The sequence below is a fragment of the Pseudopipra pipra genome, chromosome 6 (genome assembly GCF_036250125.1).
Source record: "Pseudopipra pipra isolate bDixPip1 chromosome 6, bDixPip1.hap1, whole genome shotgun sequence".
NCBI classification, from domain to species: Eukaryota; Metazoa; Chordata; class Aves; order Passeriformes; family Pipridae; genus Pseudopipra; species Pseudopipra pipra.
In genome coordinates, this window is record NC_087554.1 from 1819091 (window position 1) to 1837415 (window position 18325).

General features: G+C 39.4%; 2 protein-coding genes across 3 annotated transcripts in view; one reads left to right on the forward strand and one right to left on the reverse strand.

The window, feature by feature from the left end:
* KIF18A (kinesin family member 18A) overlaps positions 1-14743 on the reverse strand; it is a 31752-nt gene extending 17009 nt beyond the window's left edge. Inside the window, exons 1-11 of the mRNA XM_064656981.1 lie at positions 14652-14743; positions 13298-13684; positions 12508-12665; positions 11590-11694; positions 10559-10669; positions 6999-7196; positions 5587-5760; positions 4588-4662; positions 4215-4324; positions 741-903; positions 71-235 (exon numbers count right to left, since the gene is read on the reverse strand). Coding sequence (XP_064513051.1) covers positions 71-235; positions 741-903; positions 4215-4324; positions 4588-4662; positions 5587-5760; positions 6999-7196; positions 10559-10669; positions 11590-11694; positions 12508-12665; positions 13298-13625 — 1587 coding nt within the window. The 5' untranslated portion in view covers positions 13626-13684; positions 14652-14743. The remainder of the gene's footprint in view (positions 1-70; positions 236-740; positions 904-4214; positions 4325-4587; positions 4663-5586; positions 5761-6998; positions 7197-10558; positions 10670-11589; positions 11695-12507; positions 12666-13297; positions 13685-14651) is intronic.
* METTL15 (methyltransferase 15, mitochondrial 12S rRNA N4-cytidine) overlaps positions 14675-18325 on the forward strand; it is an 89910-nt gene continuing 86259 nt past the window's right edge. The window contains exons 1-2 of one of the 2 annotated variants that reach the window (XM_064656980.1): positions 14675-14769; positions 16173-16452. In XM_064656980.1, coding sequence (XP_064513050.1) covers positions 16189-16452 — 264 coding nt within the window. In that variant the 5' untranslated portion in view covers positions 14675-14769; positions 16173-16188. Of the gene's footprint in view, positions 14770-14937; positions 15117-16172; positions 16453-18325 lie in introns of those variants that run through there. The other variant, XM_064656978.1, reaches the window with a different exon arrangement.

The following is an 18325-nucleotide window of genomic DNA, read 5'->3' on the forward strand; positions in this document are numbered from 1 at the left end:
CTCATAGGTTTTACCCTTTCTCCAATTCTCCTCCCCATCCCCAACCCTGACAAAGTGAAAGGCATTTTACCTTTGGAATACACCCATCTCGACCCAGAAGACGCATTTCATTTTCAACACGGTGCAGCCATTTGGTGTTTTCCTCAAAATGTTTGACCTCCTCTTCTTTTTTCTTCTGCATGTGCACAGAGTGGATATTAAGGACTGCAAGCCTTTGATCCCGCTTGCAAGTGGCCTGAAAAAAAAAAAAGAATTAAAAAAAAGAAATTAGCATTTAAGGGGAAAACCTTCAGAGTATGTTTACCAAATCCTCTCTCTATGTAAAGATTTCTTTTCCTTATTTTTATGTAACATAAACAAATAATTCCTAGTTACTCAAGTATGAAAGTGAAGAAGCAATTTTATCTGCTTTGTTTTCCTGAATGTGTCCTAGATAAACCCTGATAAATAAAATATTGGGCAACAGGAAAATCCTCTATCTGCAAGGATCAAGTTCTTCCCATGTTTTGCTGAAATCTGGCAACCAAAAGGGAAAGGGTACTCTTTCTGTTCAGAGGACAACTACACTCTGCTGAATACCTCAAAAATTAGGTTACTAATGCAGTAGTCATAGAGAAGTGATAATCAGTGTGTCCCATTTTAATTAAATTAACTCATTGCATAATTACTTAAGCAAAATATACACGTGAATATAGCAAAATGAAGAGATGATACCTTGCAGTACATTATAGAAAACCCACCTTTTCTACTTTTTCTTCAGAGCACATCAGTCGAATTTGTTCATGACATTGATTATGGTAGTATTTCTTCAGTGTGTTTTCTTTTAGTTTCTTTTCTATGTTGAGGTATTCTTTTCTGATTTCCTCACGGTTTGCAAACACATTTTTAAGGGTTTCTTTGTATCTAGAACCAAAGGATAAGAATAAATAATTAATTACTTACTGAACACTTTTTATGGCCATCTCATTTAGAAGCAGATATTTCAATTCCAAGTTAATAAAATAAATATAAAGAACTTAAGAGGAAATAAGTGAAGCCTGTTATATATGAACACTAAATAAAGTGTCAATATATCAGAAAAGGTTTTATGTATTTGAACTGAAAATGAGATGTGAAATTTTTAAGGGGTCACTAAAAATAAATCTTGTTGTATTTATGAAGATGACACTGGGATTTAAAAGAAAAGCATCTGAAACTTCTCACATAAGTCTTATCTGTACCTCCCAAAGATGCTAAATAGCTATGTTCTCTACTTTTTATACCAATTTATTAAACAGATCAGACCACTGTTGCCATAGACACAAAAGGTCTTCAAAAAACCTGCCAGCTATCTCTCGAAAAAGGAGAACCAAGAAAGTCTTTAGTTGCTCACGTTCCCTCAAGTTGTTGTACAATTTTAATCACTAATGGACAACAAAAACATGGTCCATGTTCTGATTTTAACTCATAGCAGGCTAACAGTGGGGAAACCCCAAACTAGTAGATGGTACTCAAAGAGTTATTGAGTAACCAGTTATCTGTTTATCCCTACTCTGCAACACAAATCAGCATAACAAGGATAAGGAGAAACTCTGGAAGCATTGCCACGTTGCAACATAAGTTTCAGTGGTGGTACCTGTTCACTTCACTCCTGAGCACTGAAAATGCAACGGTACAGAACAGCCCAAAAGACACTGTAGTATATCTCAATAATGACCAACTTGTATACAAAGCATTTCATAACATCCTATGTTGTTAGAACTCTACATAAGAATAAAGACACAGTTTAACATGCAAATGTTCTAAAGACATGCAACATTCGAGGTTGCTACAGTGTTTAGCAATAAAAACAAAAAAACCATAAAATTAAGTATTGTAAAATTGCTAAAAAATAACACAGGCTGAATTACAGAGCAAGTTGCAGAGACATTCTTGCCATGTAACTGACTTCTTGCCAGTATTTCAGAAGTAGCAATTCTATTTCACAGTCTAAAGTTTGAGTAACTGAGCCCTTTATTCTAGGGTTTCACTATTCTCCTTTTAAAAAGAAAGAATTAAGAAAAGAATTCTTCTGCACAGTTTTAAAAATAAAGCAGTTTTCCCTAAGTGTCCAGAGAATGCTATCATATCTAGGTAAAAATGCATATTAAAACAGAGAAGTATTATTTCTTTAAGGAGCCATTACAGGTTAATGGTTGGACTCTATGATCTTCCAGGTCTTTTCCAACCTAAAAGATCCTACAATAATGCAGGTCAGCTGCAGTGTATCAGAGTTCTTACCCTACACTGTTACTATCTGTACTACTATACTATCTATTGCACAATTGCTTGCAGAATTTTTGCCCTCCATAGTATCCATAGAAACACAGTTCCTCCCAGCTGCCTGGGAAACACAGCAATAAGGAATCCGAGTGAATCCTCCCTCTGTTTCCCTCACAGTAAAAACTTGGGCATAATTTAGGAGAGGGTGCACATCCTGATTCTACGTACAGTCCTCATGAGGAACTATTACCAGTAAATGTGTACCTATAATCATCTGTGCCCCAAATACAGCATCAAGTATAGAAGCCTTTGCAAAGTTCCTGCCTTGAGCTGGATTCACTCATTCAATAAGCACACTTCTATTCTTATGGAGTTAGCTTCACCCTCTCTTCTGCCCTTGAAAAATTACAAAGTTATCCTGCAGGGTAAGAACCCTCTACACTGCCTTGTCTCAAAGTGCTCATGGACTTGTTGGTTGTAGCTCCAAAGCCAGCATCCACTGTCTACCTCAACAGGCTTAAGACTTGAAGGGCTGGCAGACAACACGACTCCAAGCTTCAGACAGATGGAGAAGGAATGATTTCTGGGTTTGAAGAAGCAAGTGCAATACTCAGTGAGTCTCTTTCAGGTGACAGTGAAGCAAAAACCATGGGTAGTTGGACTGAAATACAAGCTCATGGATAAGACTCTTTCCTGCCCCAAACAAGAGGGAGAAGGCAGCACAATACCTTCAAAACCTGTAAGTGAACGTGGGAGAAATCAACTCATCACCCACACCATCAGTAGGATGAACCTGACAGGATATTCATGAGGAAGAACAGAATGAGATACTCACTTTATTTCTGATATTTAGAGGGAATAGGATAGGCTTATATGTGGCTCTATGGATATGCCATAACATTAAAATGCAAACATTCCCTGACCAACTAATCTTGGCATAGAATATGTCCAGCATTTTGAAAAGATATTTTAGAGACCTCGCCCTTGACTGACTCTTCCCACACACAAGGAATGAAATAAAGGGCAAATCACAGGAAATTAAATCAATCTTAAAAGACATACAGTGCAAAAATATGCAGGGAAACTGTCAGAACTATCAACATGACTTAGAAGCCCACACTTATTTTGAAAATTAAATTTAAATAACCTGAATGAGAAAGTTTATTGAAATGCCTGGGATGCCAGTAAAACAAAGCATAGTTAGAGAACATTTTGCTTTTGAATGGGTTTTTACTTCACCTCAGCAGGTTTCCCAGGTTGAAAACCAAGACATTCAAAGGGCCAATTAAAAAAAGCTAAGTGAATCAACCTAGGTTAATAATTCTCAGAAATACGTGATGAGATACGCAGAGACAGACCCAGAAAGACTTTTGCACCAACATCTTACTTTCTCATGGAATAGATTGACTTCCTCAACAAACTGATACTTCACATCTTAGTTTGTTACATTTTGTGGGCTCTCTTGAGACAGCCCCATGAGAGAAGACCAACAGGAATATCAAGAGGAGAGAGAGGTCAAGAAATATAAAAGCCACAGAAAATAAGGAATCTACAAACATACGTTAAACTCTTCGTAGAGAGAAGAGCTTCAAGGTTTTTGTCTCTCAAACCTTGCAGGAAAGATACTACTTGAAGTCGTGTCTGCCAACAGTAGCAAGAGCTGCTGTCATTTATGCAAACTCCATTCTGCCTACCCACAAACACAACCTGTTAAGCAGCTTTGCTGGAAGCCAGCATTCATATGCTCCTTCCTGTCACATCTCATTTCCTGCATCCCCCCCTTTCGTTTTAAATCCACCACCAAGTTCCTCTAGAAAAAGAAGCAGCACATTATGCAAAGCCATACCCAGTCTAAGTAAAGCAATGTTAAAATGAGGAAACCAATATTGAAAAGAGCAAGTTTGTTTTACAAATGCGTTTCCAAGCTAGGCAAGCTCCGTTTGGGAAGCAAGATTGAGATGCGATTCATTTACCTTTCTATTTCCACTTGCTGGTTGTTTGAAAGTTCTGCAGCATCATAGTTTTCAGGAATGCTTACTTGCTTTTCTTCATATTCTCTCAGTTTCTCCTTCAACATTAGGATCTAAACCAAAAGAGGCACCTTTTAGTTGGGATATAGGCTTTTTTGATTTTTTTCAAACCCAGCATTCTGTGCTGATATGTTGAACAGCTTTATAAATGGCAGTAGGTAATATTCCTCTCAGAAGATAAAATTTTCTTACTTTAAAATACTATATGGGAGAATTAGGACAATACTGCCTTTAAGGTTCAATCCTATATACTTTTTTTTTTTGTATTCAGAGTTAATCTTTCAAACTTTTAAACAACAGATCTTTTTTTACATACCTCTTTCTTTTGTTCATTGCAAATTTTAACATACTGGCTTATGTGACTGTCCAAACTAACAACATTGCTCTTCAACTGTAAAGAAATAAGTTAGAATTTAAGGTGGCTCCTTCATGTTTTCATGCATAATAAATACACCATGTATAATTACTACATAGTTAGACATACACTGTATTATGAGGAAAGGGATGAATACAATCCTGACTTGCACAACAAAAATATAACTCACAGCTTTTGCTGTCATCTGTTGTACACCCATGGCCAGGTAATTTTGCTCAGCAGAACAATAAAAAGTAATTACATTTACATGTGCAAGCACATTTTGCATTTATTCAGACTAGTTTGACCATTTAACGTATATCTTATAGCTTTTACTATAAAAACTATCTTTATTATGCAACAAATGGAAACTACAGTGAACCCCATATTACATAAAAGCAATTAGGAGCTGCAATAAAAAAGATTATGAAAAAAATCAAAACAATAGAGATCGGAAGACAGGACATTCTGGTGGCTTTTCCTTTATCAATATAATTAATATAATCTCATTGTCAATATAATCTCATTGAACTTCTTGGCTGCAGCTGAATTCTACTTGTAACAAACCTGGACTGGTTCTTGTACAACTGGTCAGACACATCTTTAATATACTTCACAGTTCTTCAAGAAAGTAACAAGAAGATACTGAAAACAGATGTGAATTCTACCAGCTGAGGATTATTCCTAAATCTCATGCTCCCCAAACAAACTATTTCAAACTGGCAACATCTTCTCATTAATGAAGCTATGTTGCTTTTAGGCCAGATCTAGTATCTAGTCTGTACCTACTACATCTATCACTCATATAAGGAAGAGGTGTCTGTAAGAAGGAAGAGATAACTGAACAGAACTGAGACAAAAGTAAAGGAAAATATAATATTCCAAAAGAAATAATTATCCTTCTCTTAATACTGTATTATTATACTTCGACAAGAGATCAATAAATACAAATATACTCACAGAAGACTTGATATCCTTGGCTCGGTTTGCATACCTCAGAGTGTTATAGGTATCATCATAGAACAAGGAGGAGGGACTGACAGCAGCTATCATTATTGTCCGGCAGTTTCCTCCAAGGGAATCTTTCAGCAGACGAGTGAGTTTGCTGTTCCGATAAGGAATGTGTTTCTTGCGCTGAAAAGAGTTGTACACGTTTCTATGGATTAGACAACTGTACTTTAAATAAAAGTCCACTTAGAATTTCAACAATGCCACAAGACATGACAGTCATGAAACTTTTCTTGGACCTAACTAAGTTTTCTTGAAGTTACCTATACCTCTCAAACAGTTTAAGTCTCTTGAAGCTGTTTAATACCTTTACATCATGTGTATTAGCTAGGTTACTTTCTGATGTCTGGATATATAACTTTTATTTTTGTCATGGGGCAACCAACAGAAAAGGCAAGATACATTAAACTACTTTCAGTTCACTTTGGGAAGGACCTCTAAGATCCCTCTAGTTCAATCCCTCTGCTCAAGCAGGGGCAGCTAGAGCAAGATGCCAAGGACTATGCCCAGCTGGGTTTTCATTATCTCCAAGGATAGAGATTCCACAACATTTCCAGGCAACCCAACTCGGCCGTGTGAAGCTTTCTTTCAAGCACATCTACAAACTTTCTGTCTCATTTGTCTCATGGTGCCAAGTTAGGTCACTAGGAACCCAATCCTGCACCAAATAAATCAACATGAAGAATCTTCCTTATGCCCACAGTACGGGTTTTAAACTCCTCCTTCCACTCCAACAAGATGGTGACGAGAATGTGCATCACCAGGAAGAGAAATAAAAGCTCTGATCCTTTTCTCCTGGCATATCTGAAGGGAGAATTTGCTAGTTGCCCAGAAGGTAAAGTGTCATGGTAAACAATGGTCTTGACTTAGGCAAAAGTTTTGTCATTATCCCACACAACTGTACCCCCTCCTTCCCTTGAGCTGGTGAGCCAGATCAGGAGACTGCTTTGAGCAGGGGACATGTGTGTATGTATGTAAGATCATAAAAGAACAACTGGGGATAGGTGCTGTTTTATCCTTTAAAAGTCTCTTCCACAGAGAATAAAGATTATTTGTAAGGCTATTTGTTTACTCATACAAGGTTCTCTACGTATGCTTGATTTTGAAAAAGGTAGTAAGAAAAGCAATTACATTCATCTTTGACACTATCCTTAGGTAGCTGCACATTATTTTTGAGAACTCTTTCTCATTGGGATTGTCTTTCAGCTATCACAGAAATGATGGTGGAAACCCTGAAAACAATCTTAAAGGAGTAGCATCAACAATGTAATTCCCATTACTCAACCAGCTTAGCATTCAAAAAAAAAATAAAAATTCAGAACACTAGGAGGTGAAGACTGCACAGGAAAGCAGCACTTACAAACCTTTGGATCTGCCAATGCATTAATGACATTTCCAAGAGCAAGCAGGGAGCGGTTAATGTTTGTTCCTTCTACAAAACGAGCCCCCCTGGCATTTGTTGCACTGGCACGTTCAGATCCTGCCAGGTCAATGAGGGACATTTTGGCGACACGAACATTTTGATTAATACTGGCTGTTTTATCTTGCTGCCGTAGGTAAATCTACGATTAAAAAAAAAAAAAGAAAATAAAAGGTAGCCACTAACCATTTTAAGCAGTAAGTTACACAATTAAATTAAAAACTGTTTTCAGAAATCCTTATTGGAATCCTTCTCGAAATCCAAGATAAACCTTTTTGTAAATATCTAACACCAACAGGCACCTTGGCCTAATGGAAAAGAGCAAACCCATTTCTGACACCTCTTAAACTCAACTTGTGCCAGGTATCGGTAAGGAAAAAGAAGCAGAGTGTAGTTGCACGGAGTTTGACTGGGTGGAGTTAAATTTATGCATAGCAGCCTATGTGGTGCTTTCAGAGCTGTGACCCAGGCAGTGCTGGTGACACACTGGTGATCAGCTGCTGCTGCACAGCGGCTCTGCGGTCACCAAGGCAGTCGGCAAGAGGCTGCAAGAAATCAGCTGACCCCAACTGATTGGAAGTTTCTCTGAAGCAGCCCTTGCTTGAGGAATGGCTGAGCATTAATCTGATGGTGCCAAGTGATTGGTCCCTCCCCTACTTCCCCTTTAGTTAAGTGAACCACAAGTTTCCCAACTCCCTCGCTTTTGCACTTCTGATTCTCTCCCCCATCCTGCTGCAGAGGATTAAGTGACCAACTGGTCCTGGGCTTACAACAGCAGCAAAGATTAGTGAGGTTTTTTTTTACTCTTTACAGGGAAAAATGAATTTCACAGCTAAAATAGCTCTTGATTCTTCATTACTTAAGATGTATATCACACTATTGTGCTATAAATTGAAAGACGTGTTCGTTTTTTAAATGCACATTTTAGGAATGTGCAATAAAGACACGTATAGGGATAAACCAGAAAAAAGGCTGGATTTTCAGGGACTTAGACTTAATTGTATCTACCATTAATAGGAAACAACACTTAATTACTGCTGTGAAAACACACTCCAACATCTTTTGGAATGTGGTGCCCACTGAAGCCACTTGTTCCTCCTCATCCCATTTTTCCTGAAATTTTCACGGTACAGGAGATGTACAAGGAACTAAACACTTTTGCTTCCTTCTGCTGCTGAAGGTATTCTTTCCTCAGGTTTATAAGGAAGTAGGCAGAGTGTGATTATACAGTCAGTAAGGAGAATTAAAGTTATCCTTAGATGGCTTTTACTTTTCCAGAATTCTCTATAAATTTTCCCTTCTTTTGTGTTGAGTGCCTTGCCATTTGTTAATAAGGCTATTGGTTACTGACCCTTTCATGAACAGACTTTTAGACAATTAGAAAAGAGCTGCCATGCATGAGGCAATAAAGACAATATCTCACTAGTTCTGTAGCTTTAAGCTTTGTGCATGAGAAATGAAGTCTTCACAGCACTTTGTAACTGGGAATAATTTGACAAGTATTCTGAGTGAATCAAATACTTATGACTTGCCATGAAATGTATCTATTCCAAATAGATATATTTCTATATCAAACAGTACAACTAACTTCAGTTGTACTATTTCTAGTACAATAGACAAAAAGAATCCAACCTCAGACTGGGAACATTCAATCAGAACAACCCAGTAACTATCATTAGTGAAGCAGGGAATGCTGGAGTGACAGCCAAACTATGTTGTACGACTCAAGCTTTTGTAAAAATTCAAAAGATACAGGAAATGCCCCAAAGCAGAAACTTTTATATTTCTTTGTCAGTCAGCAGAACACTTTCAATAGAACAGTGTGGCAATTTGGATTTTACTTTCAGATGCAGTAATTGCCTGACCTAGATAGATGTTTCAAACCAAAGACAGATGGTACGGGAAGGCAAAACTTGCATCTCTAAAATCAGCTCAGAATGTCCCGGGCTAAGACTTTTATCAGTTTCTGAGTGAGTTTCAGACAACATCCTGCTCCAATAAAGTTAACAAGCAAAGCCAAAGATAACATATCTCTACAAACAAACAGTTCTTAAAATAATAGAAAAAAGTTCAATCGAGACAGCACTGGGGATTTCTCAACACTCACATCTCTGGAACCAAAGACACAAATCTGTTGAGCGGAACGTCACAGATGTGTGGAAATACATGAGAAACTGAAGTGATTTATGTAATTGCTTGCCACTTTTAGAGATGTACTGAGAAGAATGCAAAGACTGCCAGATCATACAATCCAGAGCTTTATTCCTGAGTCAAGGTGAGGGAGATAAGACACCCCAGCCCAGCAAGTAAACAAACAGAAATCAGCAGTTAACTCTGTAGCACTGTACCCTGTGCCTTTTTAAAGGCAGAACACACACACAACAATGAACAACTTCTCAACCTGAACAACTTCAGAAGAAGTCTCGGTATGATCACATACAGTGTACAACCATGGGCAGGACTTCAGGGGAAATTAAAAACAGGGAGGGCAATTGCAAACAGAAGTTTAAGGTATATAAGAAAACATAGAAGCTTTTAGAGTGGCAGTGACTTTTGCTGTGTTACATATTTAGAAGTTTCTTTAAAAAAATCCCAAAACTTTTGGCTGCTTTCATTAAGCATTGCCAAAGTCTGCAGATACAGTTAAGAACTGCCCAACAGTTGAATGATGTAATGCAAGGACTAGAATCAAATTTAATATTTTTCAACCCTGAGGGGCATCATATAAATAATTCAAGATACTGCTTTGCAGTAGGTGATAACAAACAGAAAAGAAAAGAAAATACATTTTAGTTAATGGGACTAGTTTTTAAATATCAGAGGTTGTATTTAAGGAGGAGTCAGGGGGTAGCACGCAGCAATAATCTTGGGGGAAGTTGTAAGTTCCAGTGGACTTACACAACGCATTCAAAACTCATTTATGGAAACTAAGAATCATCATTTCATTTTCTAAAACTTGGCACATACCACAACATTAAGAAATCACTTTAGCGTAAAAATTAACATTAACCAAAATAAATACAGTAGGAAAGTACTACTTGACATTCTCAGCTTATAGTCAGACATGTAACCTCATTCTGTAAATTATTTTTCTTACAGAAATGCTGAGCAACATAATGAAACCATAAACCAATGAAAAACCCACCAATAACTTTCAGTTTATAAGATTACAATATGGAAGTATATTCCAAGCTCAAAATTACCATTTTTCAGAAGAGATATTTCTTCTAAGGTACACAAGTTGTCATAAATATAAGTTATATGTTCAAACTATTGGAATTAGAGACCTTTTCATTGAATTCATTTTTTCAAATATAAACATTATGATCCTTTACATACTTCTAAGGAATAAGGAGTCAACGAGAAAACTGGAAAACTTCAATCCCCTCTGACCCAAACGAAGGTTCAACACAGTTCAAAAATAAAAGCTTCCTGTGTATCCAACTTTAAACAAAACCTGCAACTCACAGTAATGACCACTGTACATCTGCTGTGTTATCTTACCTGAAAGACAGCATGGGACCGGGAAGAGGAGGCATTCACATCTGTGGGATGCTGAGTTCTATTTTTATTTCCATAATCCAACATCTGAAGGATTTCCTCTGCTGATTTAGGCTTTAATGGTAGAGAACAAGATAAATACACTTTTTTTCCTTTTCCATCAACTATAGGAGATTCTACAATACATTAACAGACACCTTTAAAAAAAGAAAGGAACTTAACATTTTATCTACCCAGAAATAAGAGAAATTTCCTGTTTTGAAATTGAGGCACTTCAAACAAATATTCTCCACTAAAAAGCAGTCATGTATGAAAAGCATTTAACTGCAGAAATTTAGATCAGAGAATATTTTTAGTAAAGAATTTAAACAAATCTGAAAAGGTCCTCCATAGAAGAAGCCTCATTTAAGAATGCCTGACTTAATTCTTCTTGTACTAATGCATTAAACAGTGATATACTAATTTTTTTTGCCCCTTCACAAGACTGGAGATATTGGAAGCAAGCCAAACTAAGAACACTGTTTCCTGTCAATTCATTCCATGAACACAAAATCTGGAAGCTCCATAGCATGTAACATACACTAAAAGGCTACAAAAAAAAAATAAAAAATAGGTCCACAAGAATTGACTGTCAGATTGCAAAACTGACTTTGCCTTCATTGCTATCTTGGAGTGTTCTACACCAATGTGAAGTCTCAGGGTTGTTTCTGTTTTTATAATAACCACGTTTGAAAAGTTTCATGTTAAACTACTTTTCCAGGCCAGCATAGCAACTCTTTGGCAAAGATGCCAAGATGTTTTAGCTGAAAAACCTGCTGGATGACAATAAGGACTGAATGCTTTATTTAGTTGCATTCAACAATATTACCAGTTTATTCCCCGATGTGCTTTTGACTAATCAGTTAAGATTGCAAGTTACTGGCCAGAAAACAGCCCACTAGGAAATTACCAAGTTCCATACAACTCTCACAGAACTACGGGACCTTTCTCAAATTTCTCAAGCACGTTGTGAGTTTCCATATGTATTTACATACCTGATGTAATGTCAGACCTTGAACTATCACCCCTTGCTGGGCATCTTCACGAACAGCCAGAGGTCCAGAGCTGACCAGCAGATCACGGATCTGCTCATTGTAAATCTTTGAAAGGGAATTTAAAGTATTTTATTAAAATCTTCCATACTTGACTGAATTAAACTTAAATAAACAGAAATCACTCATCTTTTTTAGTATTTCTTTAAGGCAAAGTAACAAATTCACACTGTAGATTTTTTTCCAAACAGCTTTATTATACTGAGCTTAAAATATTCAATGTGCATGATTTCTTTTAAGCCATTAAGGTGCATCATTTTTTCTAGTAAATAACTGTTTTCCTTATTAAAAAAAAAAGAACTTTTTTTTTAACAAAAAAAAAAGTTTTTGCAAGCAGCATGAGTCCAAAGCATTTATTTTTCTTTTTTCTCTCCTCTCCTTCTCCCCCCTCCCAAACACCAACTATTCTTCCATTAAGAATTTGAGGGAGCTAGAAGATAAACAATTTCACTACTAGTACTCAACAGCAGTGCCAAGACACTGACTTGTAAAAACAGAACATCATTTTGTTGTGTAATTTCACAGTGCTTATAGAATGTTGTTGTGAATTCCTGAGATATAACCCTGGTATTTTTTGGTACACATCAACAGATATTCAGAGGGATGTAATTGATCAGCAAGACAAAAAACACAAGAATGTTCAGTGAGTATATTAGAAGTGATTGTTCTTTTTAGGCAGCTTTCTGTAAAACAGTGACAAGTGCCTTTGAGCAGCAAATTTGGCAGAGCACAGTTCAGTTCCACTCCTGTAAGGATGCATTTTGTCAAGCCCCAGAAAGGACCAAGGAAAGGCAAAACCAGCTTGTCTTTATGTATTAAATATGAATTATTAAAAGCAACATAGCAAATGCAGGAACTCACCTCTAAATAAGAGACAGCAACATCACATATTTTATCTTCTTTTATTTGATCCATGCGGTCATAAAGTGTCATCATGGTTAAATACATCACTCCAGGATCTTCAGGAGAACCTAACATGGTATGAGTCTTTCCAGCTCCTGTTGCACCATATGCAAGCACTGAATTTACACAAAAAAAACAAAGTAAGAACATGGAAATTATACCAGTAAGCTAATCAGAAACACATAAGTCAAATAAACATTCAGAGTCCTGTCATTCTGAACAGCTGTTTTCATAAACTGATCAAGTTCCTTACTTAGACTTTAACAGCTGTAATCAGACCTATTTCAAAGTAACATTTTTGAATTTTCAGTTCAAAATTTACATGAAAATATTATTTACTTACTCTCATAACCCTACACCATCAACTTATTGCTAAAAGACATTTAATTTCCTCATCACATTTCATTTGCCAATTAAAAAAGCCTCTTAAAGAGTTCATAAAGCAGGCTACCACACATTTAGTGACACAACTGCTTCTGCATGAATAACTCCAGAGGAGTTATTATGTCATTAGCACACATATTTCAGATAAAATTCTGAAGTCTTATATAACCCTAACACAAACTTACTTCCAAAATAGTAGAGCTATTCTAACTTCCATATGTGAAAAAACCAGCCTCTCATACATATTAATTAAAACACAGGGCTTTATTTCTATCTCAGGCTTTTTTAATGCCCCTGCAGCAGCTGCATACGATGGTAGAAACTTTGAAGCTTTTTAATTAAAGAAAATAAACAGCGAAGTTACCTGTGCAGTTATATCCATTTAAGAAGCCATCAATCAGAGTTTTGGTAGTATGCTCAAAAACTTCCAACTGGGATGACATTTCATCAAAAATAGCATCAAACATAAATTTAAGATCTTTCCTTTGTCTTTTGTTAATATCCCTATGGGTCAGTCTCTTCCCGTTAAAGAAGCTAACTTCTTCCTCCTTTGGATCAAAGACCAACACATGCTGGTCAATAACATGGACAACCCTGCTAAAGTTGTCCTGTTTCTCCTTCTGGGTCTGTGGACGGACACGGACCACCACTTTCACGTGATTGCAAACATCTTCTTCCTTAGCGGGAGTCATCCCCTCCGGCCCCCAGCTTCGCTTCCAAGACTCTTTCAGGTTGCACAGCTGAATCTCCTCTGCAGTTGACAACACAGAGTGAAAGGCATTATATTTCAGATAAAACCTTTCAGGTAGTTCACGCTTTTGAAAAGGACTAACACCCGGCATCTCAGCTGGGTCCCCCCAGCGCTTGCCAGTTAGCTACAATGCAGTGCAACTTAGGGAAGCACTGTAACCGGCCTGAAAACATGACTTAATCCAGCGCAGCTTTAAGGAACCCAGCTAGCACTTCCCCGGTAAATTCCTAAGTTTATTATAACAATTCAAACTACTAAATAACCTACTGGCTGTCCTTTGTGTCAGGGCAAGCCTGAAGATGAGCTTCCAGGTTCCTACAGACTAATGTGGGCAGTTTTCTTGTCCTACAGCAGAAGGCAGAGCAGCCGCCTATGCTGTAGTTATAGGGACCTCTATTCCCTGGGTTATTGATTTACCCACGCTGCACGTGGGTTTAAAGGGAGTTACAGCGGGATTTACGTTAACGTAACTTGCATGGGATACAGCGACCGATAACAACCTGGAATTTCCTTTAAAGGGCTCATCCTTGCTTGTTCGTGCCTCTAAGAGCGGACAGCGACTTGCACGCTGAAGGCTCTCGGCGACGCTTTTGCCGCTTCAGGGCAAGCTCAGCTGAGCCATAACCGAGACACGGCCACGGAGCAAGGGAACACCTGGGGCAGAGGAGCGGGGGGCTCCCCTCCGTACCCCACCGCACACACTCTGCTCGGGGCACGCCGCCGGGATCGGCAAAGCGGCGAGACAACGCTCAGCGCCCGCCTCGGGACTCGCCCCCCGGGCCGTGTCCGCCGCCGGCACTCGCCCCCCGGGCAGCGCCTATCCCCGGGACTCACCCACGGACCGTGTCCATCCCCGGTCTCACCCCCCGGCCCCTGTCCGCCCGCTCTCTCACCCCTCGGCCCATGCACTCACCCCCGGCCCACGCCCATTCCCGGTCTCCCGGCCCGTGTCTACTCCCGCTCTCACCTCCGCGGCCGCTCCAACCGCCACGCTCCGGCCGCCCAATTCAAACACAAGCAGGCCGCCCTCCGCGCCTCCTCATTGGCCGCCTGCCCGTGACGTCAGCAGAGCGACGGCGCTCACGGTAAGTGCGCGGGGCCGAGGTCGGCGCGTGCCCCGCGGCCCGGGGGGAGCGGCCCGGGAGAGCGGGGACAGTGCCGGGGCCACCAACGGGGCCACCAACGGGGCCACCAACGGGGCCACCAACGGGGCCACCAACGGGGCCACCAACGGGCGGGGGGCCTCGCTCCGCGTGTCACGCTGGCCCGGCCCGGGCGGGGAGCGGGGGAGCAGCCTTCGGCCGCGGAGCTGGCGTGGGCCGGGCTGCGGGCTACTGACGCTTTCCGGCCGCCTCTGCCTTCACCTTCTGGCTCAGTGCGAGCCCCGCTCTGCCTCCGGTTGTGCCCGAGTGCCGCTTTAGACCGTAATAAAGTACGCTCTCTGCTCGCTTCTACGAAACAAAATCCCCGTGGTCTGACAGAATAGGGTTGGCTGTAGGCAAAGCGTGTCCCCGGCTGGGCTCGCACCCCGTGGGTCGGTGTGAGGAGGAGGAGGATGAGGCTGGTGGCCGCACCTGTCCTGCTTTAACCAAGCCCCGGCAGGCGCTCGCTGCCCCACCCACGGGATCGGGGAGAGCGGGGGAAGGGTGAAAACTGGGAAATTCGTGGGTTGGGATAAAGGCAGTTTAATAGGGAACGAGAAAGCTGCGCACACAAGCAAAGCAACGAGAGGAATCAATTCACCAAGGGCAGGCAGGTGCTCAGTCCTCTCCAGGAGAGCAGCGCCCCTTCACGCGCAACAGTGACTTGAGAAGACAAACCATCACTTCAAACCTCCTTCTCCCCCCGCACTGTATAAATTCAGCATGATATCATATGGTCTGGAATATCCCCTTGGCCAGTTTGGGTCATCTGCACCAGCTGTGTCTCCTCCCTGCTGTGTTCAGCACAAATCCAAAGCACAGCCCCATGTGAAGAAAATTAACTCTGCCCCAGCCAAAACCAGCACAGCATCCCGTGGCGATGTGTGTGTTTGCTGTAGGGGCGCTGTGTTTTGTTGTGAAACCTCAGTTCTGGGTGTCTGTGCAAAGTTAGAGGGATGTGCACTAATGAATTTAAGGTAAGTGGAAATACTACCCAGCTGAGGCTTAAATTATTGAGAGAATAACTTTCCAGAGGCGATTACTCAGCATGTTCTTATCTGTGCAGGCAAAATATCTGAGGCCTCCGGCAAGGTAAATGCAAGCAAAACACATAATAAAAATTTGATAGTGAAAATAATCTACTGGTTGCTCGAATATGCTTGATTGGTAAATAGCATTGAAAGTTCTGAAAACATATTTTGCTGACATGACATATCTATAAAACTGCCCATCTTGGAATGTGTGTTGATTGCTTTACTTATAGCAGTTCCACTTTGTTTTTTAAACAGATACACTGTTTCAAGTATTTGTTTGAAAGTAATTCCCAGCATCTACTGTTCTTCCAGTTTGATCAACTCCAAAATGTTATCTCGGTATCTCTGCCAAGTTTACAAGTGTTTGTTTCTCCACGACTTAAAACTGAATTCGGTAAGCGTGGCTAGTCTGGCCAGAAGGATCCATATTTCATCAAAAAAGCTTTCTGACTGTGAGTTAAAGGAACAAACCGTCCAGAAATGCGAAACTGAAGAGTTGCCTCAAAGTACGGAAAACAGTAACTTTGGAAGATTGCATATACCAGTGATGCTGGAGGAGGTTCTTAGTTGTTTATCCCCCCAGCCAGGTCAGGTGAGTTAAATGATTAATTAATGTTTGTGATTCACTAACACTCCAGCAGAAAAATTTGTGCAGCGTAGGCATAACTTTTGTTTAGAGGAATAAAGGGGTGCTCTTTAAGGATCAATTGCATCTTTTAAAGGTTCAAAATTGTTTTGCAATTCAAATTAAGACTCTGCATTCAAAACTAATAAAACTATTGCGTTTGAATACTCTCTTGCTTTTGTACTTGTCTTTCTGAATTGCACATGTGTATTCCTGGAGTCCTGTTCATTACTCATAGTAGTGGGGAATTCTCATGGATGGTCGTGTCATGAGTTTGTGTAAAGCTCTCTTCTTCTTGTACAAGAGGTAGTATTGGGGTTTTAAAAATCATCATCATCATCCCTTGTTCTGAGATACTTATTTCCATGGTTGGAGGTGTTTCCTTAGGAAATGCTTACACTGCATGAGGAGCACTGTAGAGATACTGTAGTTATAAAATGGCTGTATGGTACCAGAAATGGTTTTGCCTCATTAGTGTGGAACTTTTACAAGCTATCTTATTTGGGTATGGTACTGTAAGTAGTTTGCTTTTGGTACCTGGCTTAGCTCAAGTCTCTACACTGCTGTGTTGATATATGTACACTGTGTGTAGTCTAGGTATATTGTTACATGGTTCCTTGAGAAAAATGATACAGTGAAATGTTTTTTTTTTGTCTGAGTGATCATAAATAGAATATTAAGTTGAAAGGATTTCTTATGCAATGTAAATGCTTAAATAATTTTCACATTTCGGATGCTTTTATCTGTGATATTAGTGCTTATGTTAGCTTCACAGGATCTTATAACTTAGGCTTATCAATGTGTGATAAGCCTACAAAGGCTGAAACAATACATAAATAAGTAGAAAGCTTAAAGAGAGTGTATGTTCTTGTTTTCATTTGAAAACAGCCTCGTCCAACAGTGGCGAAGTGATGTAGCAATTTTGAGATGGATTCAGTGATCAAAAATTTGCAGTCAAGTCTTGTTGTGTTGCCTTGTATTTTAAGTGTTTGAAGAAGCAGTGAGAATGCAAATAGTGTACACACACATTAGCATACAAATTGCTCTTGCATGTGTCCTGCTGCTGAAGACACTTAAATCAGTAAAATACATAAAGAACTTCAAGTTCAGATTTTTATGTCAGAGCTATGGTGAAATTTTCACACATTAAATGGACACAGAAATTGTGACACTGTATGTAAAGTATTTTTTTCAGTTGTGTAAGTTTCTATTTAGATAAGAAGAGGCTGATGAAGTGACTGTTCATTAAACTGTCTTTGATATAAATAAAAAAAACCAAACCAACTTTCTTGGCAACAGAACTTGCAAAAGAAACTATTTGAGGTTATAAGCTGTGGAGAGTAACTATTATTGCCCCTGAAGAGGTTTTGGTAATTTAAATATTTATGAATAGCTTATTATTGGGGTGGGTTTTTTTCAGGTCTGTGTATCCATGGTTTTGCAGGTTTCTAAGCTAGTAGTGAACAACTAATGACTGCTGTAAAAGAGTCTAAGTGTGTTTACCTCAAACAGAAGCATTTATAATACTGTTATCCTGTTCAGATTAAAGGAAACTGGAAACTGTTCAGCACTCTTGTTTTTCTTTTGATATATATATTTTCAGCACTTTCTGCAAAAGAATGCAATGTGTCAACTGAATTTTGCTGGAATAAGTGAAATTTTGAACACAGATTGAGACAGTTTCTCGCTGACGTGAGTGGTGGTAACCAGTTGGTATTAATATGGTTCTCAACTGGGACTGTCGTATAAATTTACATTTTTAACGTTATAGTCATGACAGGGAAGTCCATAAACACTTTATTGTGGGTGGGGAAGGAAATGCTCTGATCTTGGATTTAGT